Source organism: Belonocnema kinseyi, chromosome 6 (genome assembly GCF_010883055.1).
Source record: "Belonocnema kinseyi isolate 2016_QV_RU_SX_M_011 chromosome 6, B_treatae_v1, whole genome shotgun sequence".
Lineage (NCBI taxonomy): Eukaryota > Metazoa > Arthropoda > Insecta > Hymenoptera > Cynipidae > Belonocnema > Belonocnema kinseyi.
In genome coordinates, this window is record NC_046662.1 from 6419923 (window position 1) to 6431409 (window position 11487).

The 11487-nt window shown below is 23.8% G+C and overlaps 1 protein-coding gene across 4 annotated transcripts in view; it reads right to left on the reverse strand.

The window, feature by feature from the left end:
* LOC117175262 (inositol-pentakisphosphate 2-kinase) overlaps nt 1-11487 on the reverse strand; it is a 396916-nt gene that overhangs the window by 21052 nt on the left and 364377 nt on the right. For all 4 annotated transcript variants that reach the window (XM_033364969.1, XM_033364965.1, XM_033364966.1 and 1 more), the window contains one exon: nt 7639-7847. In XM_033364969.1, coding sequence (XP_033220860.1) covers nt 7639-7847 — 209 coding nt within the window. The remainder of the gene's footprint in view (nt 1-7638; nt 7848-11487) is intronic.

Sequence of the window (11487 nt, forward strand, 5' to 3'; positions counted from 1 at the left end):
AAAAAGTCAAATTTTCTATAAAATGCATGAATTTTTAATCAAATAGTTAAATTTTCAACTACAAAATATTAGTTTACAACCAGAAGGGGAATATTTAAAAAAACTAATTTTCGAAATAAATTTTTAACAAAATAGTTACGTTTTCAAACAAGAAAATTAATTTCCTGTCAAAAAAAGTCAAATTTCAACAAAATACATAAATTTTTTTCCAAACAGTTGAATTTGTAACAAAAAAAAATATTATTTTTTCACCAAAAGTCAAACAGTTAAAAAAATTTATTTAAAAAAAATTTCAACAAGATAGTTACGTTTTACACCAAGAAAAATAATTTTCTACCAAACCAAATAGTTGAAATTTCAAATAAAAAATAAAAACGAAATATTTAAAAAAATCAACAAAAAAACGAATTTTCAACCAAATTCAGGAACTTTCAACCAAATCGTTGAATTTTTAACCAAAAAATATTATTTTTGAACCAAAAGTCAAAAAGTTATATGAAAATTATTTTTTAAAAATATCAACATGATAGTTACGTTTTCAACCAAGAAAAATAATTTTCTACTAAAAAAGTGAAATTTTCAACAAAGTACATGAATTTTCAAACAAATAGTTATATTTTCAACAAAAAAAAACAACAAATTTTCAATAAAATAGTTATTTAGGTTTTTAACTAAGAAAATTTATTTTCCACCAAAAAGTCCAATTTCAAACAAAATACGTGAAATTTCAACCAAATACTGAAATCTTCAACAACAAAAATATTAATTTGAAACCCAAAATGGAATATAAAAAAAAATTTCAATACGAATTTTGTACAAAATAGTTATGTTTTTAACTAAGAAAATTTATTTTCTACCAAAAAGTCAAATTTTCTATAAAATGCATGATTTTTAATCAAATAGTTAAATTTTCAACTACAAAATATTAGTTTACAACCAGAAGGAGAATATTTAAAAAACGTAATTTTCGAAATAAATTTTTAACAAAATAGTTACGTTTTCAAACAATAAAATTAATTTCCTATCAAAAAAAGTAAAATTTCAACAAAATACATGAATTTTTATTCAAACAGTTGAATTTGTAACAAAAAAATATTATTTTTTCACCAAAAGTCAAACAGTTAAAAAAATTTATTCAAAAAAAATTTCAACAAGATAGTTACGTTTTACACCAAGAAAAATAATTTTTTACCAAACCAAATAGTTGAAATTTCAAATAAAAAAATAAAAACGAAATATTAATAAAAATCAACAAAAAAACGAATTTTCAACCAAATTCAGGAACTTTCAACCAAATCGTTGAATTTTTAACTAAAAAATATTATTTCTGCACCAAAAGTTAAACAGTTAAAAAAATTTATTAAACAAAATTTGAACAAGATAGTTACGTTTAACACGAATAAAAATAATTTTTTACCAACAAAAAATGAAATTTTCAACAAAGTACATGAATTTTCAACCGAATAGTTATATGTTCAACAACATTTTTCAATAACAATATTTTCAAAAAAATAATTACGTTTTGAACCAATAAAATTAATTTTCTACTAAACAAAATAGTTAACTTTTCAAATAAAAAATTATTTTTCAATTAAAAATCAAACAGTTAAATTTTCATTTCAAAAAATTAATTTTCTACCAAAAAAGTCTTCAACAAGATCAATTAGTCTGCAACCAAACAGTAGAATTTTCAACTGAAGCATTTTCATTTACAATCAAAAACGAGATATTAAAAAAAAATCAACAAAAAAACGAATTTTCAACCAAATCGTTGAATTTTCAACAAGAAAAAAAAAATTTCAGCAATATTGTAACGTTTTCATCCAAGAATATTCATTTTCTACCAAAAGAAATGAAATTTTCAACAAAGTACATGAATTTTTAACCAAACTGTTATATTTTCAACAACAAAATATGAATTTACAACCAGAAATGGAATATTAAAAAAGAATAAATTTTCAATAAAATAGTTAAGCTTTCAACCAGGAAAATTAATTTACATCATAAAAATTAATTTTCAGCAAGAACTGATTTTCTACCAAACAAGTCTTCAACAAGATACATGAGTTTTCAACCAAACAGTAGAATTTTCAACTAAAGCATTTTAATTTACAATCAGAAATAAAATATTTTTTAAAATCAATAAAAAAAAAACAAATTTTCAACAAAATTTAGGAACTTTCAACCAAATCGTTGAATTTTTAACCAAAAAAGATTATTTTTTAAACGAAAGTTTAACAGTTAAAAAAATTATTTAAAGAAAAATTTCAACAAGATACGTTTTCAACCAGGAAAAATAATTTTCTACCAGAAAAACGAAATTTTAAACAAAGCACATGAATTTTTAACCGAATTTTTGAATTTTTTAACAAAGAATATTATTTTTTAACAAAAAATCAAACAGTTAAATTTTCAGTTAAATTTTCAGTTAAAAAAATTATTTAAAAGAAAATCAACAAGATAGTTATTAGTTACGTTTTCAACTGAGAAAAATAATTTTCTACCAAAAAAATGAAATTTTCAACCAAATAGTTGAATTTTCAACTAAAAAATATTAATTTACTATGAGAGTTGGAATATTAAAAAATAATAAATTTTCAATAAAATAGTTAGGTTTTCAACCAAGAAAATTAAATTTCTACCAAAAAAGTCAACTTTTCACTCAAATACAATGATTTTTGCACCTAAAAGTTAACTTTTCAAATAAAAAATATTATTTGTCAACAAAAAATCAAAGAGTTCAATTTTCAGTTGAAAAAATTATTTTAAAAAAATGAAATTTTCAACTAAATAGTTGAATTTTCTACTAAAAAATATTTATTTACAATCAGAAATGAAATATTAAAAATAATAAATTTTCAACAAAATAGTTACGTTTTCAACCAAGAAAATTAATTCTTTACCACAAAAGTCAAGTTTTAAGCAAAATACAATGAATTCTCTACCTAAAAGTTAACTTACCATATGAAAAATATTGTTTCTCAACAATACAACTAGTAATTTTCGAAATAAATTTTGAATAAAATAGTAACTTTTTCTACCAAGAAAATTAATTTTCTATAAAAAAAAATATTATTTAAATGGAACATTTACATGATGAATTCAAAATATTAATTTTTAATAACAAAAAAATAAACTTTAAAAAAAAAAAATAGTGAAATTCTCAGCCAATTTATTTTAAGCAAACAGTTGCATTATTACCAAAAAAAGATTAAATTTCGACCAAAAGAGATTAATTTTCAACTAAAAACATAGATTTTTAACCACAAAAATTAATCTTCTAAAGAAAGTGTCAATTTTTTGTCTCACTGAAATCTACCTTTTTTAAAATTTCTTTAAAAATATTGCTAAATATTAAAATACCAAAAAATTTTATTTTGGTAGTTTCCTGATTTTTTCCTGAGAAGACCAGCATTTTAATCTTATAACATTTTTAACGCAGAATTTTTTTATATGAACGGAAAAAAGCAAAAATGATGACTTTATACCGTAAAAGATCAATTTTCAGTTCAAAAGGACGAATGGTAAAAGAAAATCAGTTTAATTTTCGACCAAAAAAGATTTTTTTTTAATAGTTAAATCTTTAACAAAACAATAAAAATTCCAACTGAATAGTTATTAGTTGCGGCTCAACCAAATTTTTGAATCTTTAAACAACAATTTTTTAACTGAAAATGTAACTATTCGTTTTTTGGTTGACAAATAAAGTTTCAAGTGGATAATTTAAATTTAAAAAAAATTGAATAAAATCAATTATAAATTAATTTTAGTGAATATAAATTATTTGGTTAACTATAATATTTCATTTATGGTTGAAAAAATAATCTTTTTTTTAGTTATTTGGTAAAAAAATGGACTTTCTTATGGAAAATTGATTTTCTTGTCTAAAAACATAACTATTTTGTTGAAAATGTGTTGTTTTTTTGTTTGTTGAAAATTAACTAGAAGATAGTTGAATTTTTAAGAAAAAGATGAATTCTTAACGAAAATTATAATGAAAGATATTTCACAAAAAGAGTAATAAACATTGAAATTAAAATTTCAATTTCAAATCTTCGGTCATACGATCATTTATTAATAAAATTAGTTTATAACAACGTTTTGGCCACATTTTTGTGCCTTCCTCAGGTTTAAAACATTTTGTGTATTCTAAGATTAATAATATAATGGTAATTAATAAATAAATATTTAAAAGTCAAATTTTTTTTTTAAAGTAATCGAAAATTTGTTTGAACTATGTACTTACAATTTGGGTCATAATAAAATTTTTTTTTTTTGTTGATAAATATTAAATCCATATTTGAGTCAGTGTTTTTCCATTTTCCAATCGAAAAATATCATTTCATAATCACTATTTGTTTTTAATTTCTGTAGTCATACTTAAATAATATGTAGATTATTAAAAATTTTGTGTGAAAATTTTTAATTTTAAATTTCATTTTGAACACGTATTGTGGATAAACCAAGGTCTACTGAGCTCGAAACTGACCATGATACTGAAATAATGTGAATTAAACTATTGGAAAGTGTTTACATTTAGTTTAACTTATAACGTCGAATAAACTGGCAATAATATTTTTGAATTCAGAACTGAATAAAATTTTTAATTAATATTTAAAATACTTAGATACATATTATCAAAATTTCTTATTTCAGTTTGTAAATTTATGGAGTTCCTTTTGTATTTTTTAATGAAAATTGATTCTAAGATTCTCCTTTTATATGTGTTTTTTTCTTTTCCTAATATTTTTATATTGTTAAAAGTAAAATCAAAATAATGATCATGTGTCCATGCATGTTTTGATAGTCCTGTGTTTTGGTTTCCTATTCGACAATCTCTTTTGTGCTCTGTAATTCTATTTTTTAGTCTCCTGCCAGTTTCACCTATGTAAACTTTATTACATTGTTTGCATTTAATTAAATATACCACATTTGATAAATTCTCTTTTAAATCAGAGTCTTTAATGTTCTGAAAAGTGTTTCCGAATTTATGATTATTTTGAAAATAAGCAGAAATTTTATGTTTTCTAAGTGATGCTCTGAGTCTTTCAGATAAACCTTGTATATAAGGGAAAGGTACTTTAATGTCAAATTTGTTATGTTCTTTTAACCATTTTTCTTTTTTATTGTTTTTACATGTACTATTGTAGATTTCATGGACACGTTCCTTTATAATGCTGTTTATTAATGGTAACGGGTAATTATTTAATTTTAAAGTTTCTTTAATTAAGTTTAAATTGTTTTTCCTTAAATTAAAATCACTTAATTTTATAGCCCTATCAATTAGTCCTTTTATTAAGCCAATCTTTTGACTGAATTCATGATGTGAGTTATAATTTAGATATTGACCAGACCATGTTCGTTTTCTAAACCAATCTGTAAAAATGTTACCTTCAGGTGTTTTTTTAATCGAAATGTCTAAAGATTGTATGGTATTATTATTTTAAATTTCATGTGTAAAATTTAAAGAGTCTTCTACATTGTTAAAAGTTTGAACAAATTCATTAATTTTGTCAGTAGGAATTATAGCAAAAATGTCGTCGACATATCTTTTATATATTAAAGGTTTGAATTTTAAATTTTTAAGGGCTCTACTTTCGACATCTTCTAATACTAAATTGGAAATAATCGGAGATAAAGGAGAACCCATAGGACAACCAAAAACTTGTTTATAGTATTTGTTATTGAATGCAAAAACAGTGTTATTAAAAACAGTTCTTATTGCCACTAGAAGTTCATTTTTTGAAATTTTTGTAAGATTTTTATTGAGATTTAATTTTTCTTCAACAGCATCCAAGGCCAAATCTAAAGGTATATTGTCGAACATGGAAACAACATCTAGTGAAATCATTGAATAAGAATTTGGAATTTTTTGATTTTTTAGACAGTTTTTGAAGTCCCAACTATCTTTAACAAATGAATCAGTTTTTCCTGATACTGGTTTTAAAATTCTAGATAAGTATGAAGCTAAATTATAGGTCGGGGAACCTATGGATGAGACTATTATTCTCCATTTTAAAACAGGTTTATGTACTTTAGGGAGGGCATAAGCTTTTGCTACGATCGAACCACGTGTTTTTAAAATATAGGACATTTGATCATTAATATATGTTTTTTGTTCCCATCTTTTAATAATATCATTACATTTCTCTTCTACAGAAGGAACCAAAGATGTTTTTACTTGTTTGTATAAATTTGTATTATTTAGCATTGTTTCTACAGTTTTTTTATAATCATTGAAATTAGAAGCTACGGTCATATTTCCTTTATCCGCTTTGACAAATATATTGTCCTTATTATTAAAACAAATTTTCGATTACTTTTTAAAAAAAAAAAAATTTGACTTTTAAATATTTATTTATTAATTACCATTATATTATTAATCTTAGAATACACAAAATGTTTTAAACCTGAAGAAGGCACAAAAATGTGGCCGAAACGTTGTTATAAACTAATTTTATTAATAAATGATCGTATGACCGAAGATTTAAAATTGAAATTTTAATTTCAATGTTTATTACTCTATTTGATGGACGATCGATGAAAATTCCTCGTTGTTGGTTACACCTTCAACTATACTTTTGAAGTTATTTCACAAAAAAAACGGTTTTAGCCGAAAAGGATCAAATTTCAATAAAAAATTGAAATCTTTAATAAAAAAAATTAATTTGTAAAAAAAGAAATCCATATTCAACTAAAATGAAAAAAGTTCAACTAGAACAGTTAAATTTTCAGTAAAAAAAGAATAATAAAAAAAAAATTTTTCACAAACGGGATGCATTTTTAACCAAAAAGATGAATCTTTTTCAAAAAATATATTTTTAAAACAAATTTTTTATTATTTTAACTTTTACCATTTTTTTAAATTCGTTGATTTCTTCAAGAAGAGAATATCCCGATTTTAATTCACAACAAAATTTTGTTATTTTTTACGCACCTTTTTCCGTTCTGGAATTATTAAAAAAATTTGTATTATGATTTCTGCAATTTTTAAAAACTTGTTAATATTTTTTGAAAGTAGACTGAGAGTACATCCAATTCCCTATTAACAATAAAAAATGGTTATTTTGACGCATCCGTAGCCCTTTTCGAGATATTTAAAATTTTGGAAAATTCTAGTTATGATAATTTGTAAAAATTTGTTCAATTTTGCAGAAAAAGAACTGAGAGAATATTTTCTTTTTTAATAAATCCCAAATTTTGTAATTTTTTCCGTTTTGGAGTAATAAACAAAGGTTTACTATTTTAATGTTGAGAATTTTTGAAAATTTGTTGAATTTTTATAGTAGAGAACTTGGAGGAAATCCCTCTTTTAATTAAATACAACACTTTTTTTTATTATTTAAACAAAATTTTTGACCCGTTCTCAAAGTATCATCAAATTTTTTATATGTCAATTTTGTGAATTTTAAAAATTTTATTGATTTTTTCAGAATATGGATATTGTGAACAAAAATAGAATTGATTCAACGCAATAAAAAGTATATGCTTACTTTTAGCAGGAAAAAATTTAATAATTTACTAAAGACACTTTAAAATAAAAAATAAAATTGAAAATTTGAGTACTTCTTCTTTCAAAATTAAATCGTATATAATTCTAGCATATTATTTTTATTGCGCTGGGAGGAATTTACACACTTTGTAATATTGTGTCAAACAGTAGGAGCATTTTCGAAATTTTTGATCCGCCTTGCATAAAAAGCCCTGCTTCGGTTTGATTTCCACGCAAAAGGTTGACTTACTCCGCCCCGGAACCTCTTCTTTGCAATTTAAAAATTCCGGAAGGAAAGCGTAGTCTGGAAATTTTGTGGCGAATGCATCAACTACTTCCTTAAATCGACGATGTTCTGAAACAAAACAAAAATATCAAAATTAAAATAAAATCTTTATAATTTTAGAAAGTAGGGGAAAGGTGTCCAATGGCCTAACTCTAAATTTGAATCAGTCAGAGGTGACTGATTCGCAGTCAATTTTAACTGATCCAGATCATTCAGATTCGAAAAATTAAAAATAAGTCAAAAGTGACTTTTCAAAAACAGCAAATCTGTTTTTAACTAATGAAATCATTCATTTTAAATTATCCAAAAAGAAATTTTCACTGATGAATCATTCAATTTGAATGACCTATTCAGTAAAGTCTACTGACTGAATCAATAATTTGTGTATTAGCAAAACTTTAACTTTCACTGATTATTTACTTTTAATAGGCTGAAAAGTAGCTTTCACTCGTTGAATCACTCATTTTAAATTATCGAAATTGTAATTATCATTGACGAAATTAATCATTTTAAATTAGCCAATTTGTTATTTTCACTGAAGAATCAGTCGCTATGATTGAACTAATCTGTAAACTTCACTAATTAAATAATTTGTTTTCAAGTATGATTAGCAGATCTCACTGGTTAAAACAAGCATTGTTATTGAGCTAATCCGTAACTTCATTGAATGAATCAGTCATTTTTAGTGGTCTAGGCTGTAAATGCAATTAATTAAATCTGTCACTTCTCTTGAATCCAAAATTAGTAATTTGAAGAAATTTTTGTATCAGCCAGATATGGTCACTCATTCATCAATAAAAACTACTGTTTTGTCAGTAAAAATTGCTGCTTTCAGTTAAATTATTTCTGATTAATTTAATCAGTCAAATCAGACTTTTTAAATTAGTCAATTCGACTCATTTATAATGTAAGTAATTTTAAATTATTCAATCTGTACTTTTCGTTGATGAATCAGTCAATTTAAATTATCTCATATAAACTGTAACTTTGACTGCTTTATTGAATTATATTTTAAGTGTAAATAATTCAAAATGACCCATTAATAAAATGACTTATTTAATCAATAAAAGTTACAGTTTTAATAATTTAAAACGACTGACTTAATTATTGACGTTTACTTGTTATGCCACTCAAAATGACTAATATAATTATATAAAGCTACAGGTTAATTACTCAGTGAAAGTTACAGTTTTAATTATTCAAAATAACTGATTCAATTAGTGAAAGTTACTGATTCAGAATAAGAATTCTAGAATGGTTAGGCCATTCAAATTGACCAATATATCGATTGAAATTTACAGTTTAGATAATTGAAAATGAGTGATTTAACTAGTGAAAATTACTGTTCAGGCCATTCAAAATGAAGTACTTAATCAGTGAATGTTGCGGATTAAACTTTTCAAAAAGACTTACTTTAATCAACTAAAGCTACAGTTTAAATCAGTCAATATGAATGATTCTCTTGATGAAACATGCAGATAACTCCATTCAAAATTAAGTATTTAATCAGTAAAAATGAATAGTCAGATCATTCAAAATTAATGACTTGCCTAGTGGAAGTGAATTATTAGACCATTAAAAGTTACTGACTTAATCAATGAAATTTACAATTTAGATTATGAAAAATTATTGATTTATTAAGATAAAGAAACTGATCAGACCATTCAAAATTAAATATTTAATCAGTGAAAGATAATATTAAGATCATTCAAAATGAATGATTTGATTAGTGGAATTTACTTATTAGACCATTCAAAGTGCCTGATTTATTCAATTAAATTTACAATTTAGATCATTAAAATTTATTGATTTAATAAGTTAGGCTACTGATCAAACCATTCAAAATAAATTATTTAGTCAGTGAAAGTTACAGTTTCGATCATTAAAAATGTATAAAATAATTAGTAAAAGTTACTGATTCAGAATTAGAATTCTAGAGTGACAAGAAAATTTAAAAAAATGTCAGTTAGATAATTTAAAATGACTGATTAATTAGCGAAAGTTGCTGATTATATAATTCTGAAGGACTGATTTAATCAATTAAAGTTCCAGTTTAAATCCATTAAAATGACTGATTAAATTAGTCAAAGCTGATCGAAACGACTGATTTAAGAATGTAAATTTACCATTTTTATCATTCGAAATTATTGATTTAATTAGTTAACGCAACTGATAAGACCATTCAAAATGAATTATTTAACTAGTGGAACTAAAAGTTACGGATTCAGAATTATAATTCTAGAGTGACTACTGACTAGACTATTTAGCATTTTTAAGTATATAATTTAAAATGACTTATTCTTCAGCGAAAGTTACTGATTGCAGTATTCAAAATGACTTGTTTGATCAATTAATGTTACAGTTTGAATAATTAAAAATGAATGATTTCATCAGTGAAAATTACAGATTGGATCATTCAAAATTACTGATTTTTGAAAAGATGCTTTGCACGTATTCAAATTTAAAAAAGGTTAAAAAGAAGGTAAAAATATTCTTCTTTGAAAGACTTTCAGAAGTCTAGAGCAGAATTGAACTGGAAAAAAATTTCCAAAGTAATTTCCACAGTTCTTGTTTCAGTGGCTCGTAAATAAAATCTAATTGCAGAAAACTCCACGCTTCCTTCTTGGAATCGTGACTAAAACTGGAAACGGGATATTTATTGTTATTACTTGGGCTTTCTATGAATTTGTCAATAAATTTTCGAAATGCCTATCGCTAATACTAAAACTAATAATCCAATACTCGTCTTCCGGCGAAACGGACAGACAGCTTTCTCATAATTAATTTTACGTGAAAGCAAAAAACAGAGATAAATTAACGTACAAAAAAAAAAGCCATTTGTAAATTTGTATTGATCACCTCAATCGACATTTGAATGCGTGTGCGAACGTTTAATTTAATGAGGATAAAACTACTGGGAGTGGATCAATAACCCACTTTTTGATCTGAACTTGCATCTACAGGTAATTATTTATTGTAGGTGTGCTTAATTGGCAAATGGTCTCTAGATTTTCTCCTTCGCGATAAAATATTTTAAGATCGGAAGAATTCACAAATACATTTAAAAATAAATTTAGGAGAGTAAAATGTTAGGCCTTGCGAAATCGATCGGTCTGAAAATTATGGTGTTTGAAATAATATAAATCATAAATTCTGATTATGTTAAATCAATATACTTTTAAAATTTCCCTGTTCCAAATCAAAATCATACTCCATTCTAAGAACAAATTTTAATTCACTAAACTAATTTTAAAATTTCCTGTTTGAAATTCGAATAATAATTCTTTTCCAAAATTCCCCGTTCCATGTCAAAATTGTAATTTTTTAAAATTCCTTAAACCAACTAAAAATTATCATTCTCTAAAAAAATTCCCTGTTTCTAATTAGAATCATTATTATTTTCGAAAAATCCCGGTGTCAAATAAAAATGGTAATTTTGTTGGAAAATTCCCCGAACCAACTCAAAATAATAATAATTAATTTGAAAAAATTCTGCATTTCAAATTGGAATTGTAAAATTACCTCTTACAAATCAGAATCAGAATTTTTTCGAAAATTCTAAATTTTAAGTCAGAATCACAATTCTTTTGAAAAATTGCTTTTTTCCAATAGGAATAATAAATCTCTTCAAAAATTCTCGGTTTCAAGTCAAAATAGTAATTTTTTGGAACATTCCCTGAACCAATTTACAATTATCATTTTTTTCGGA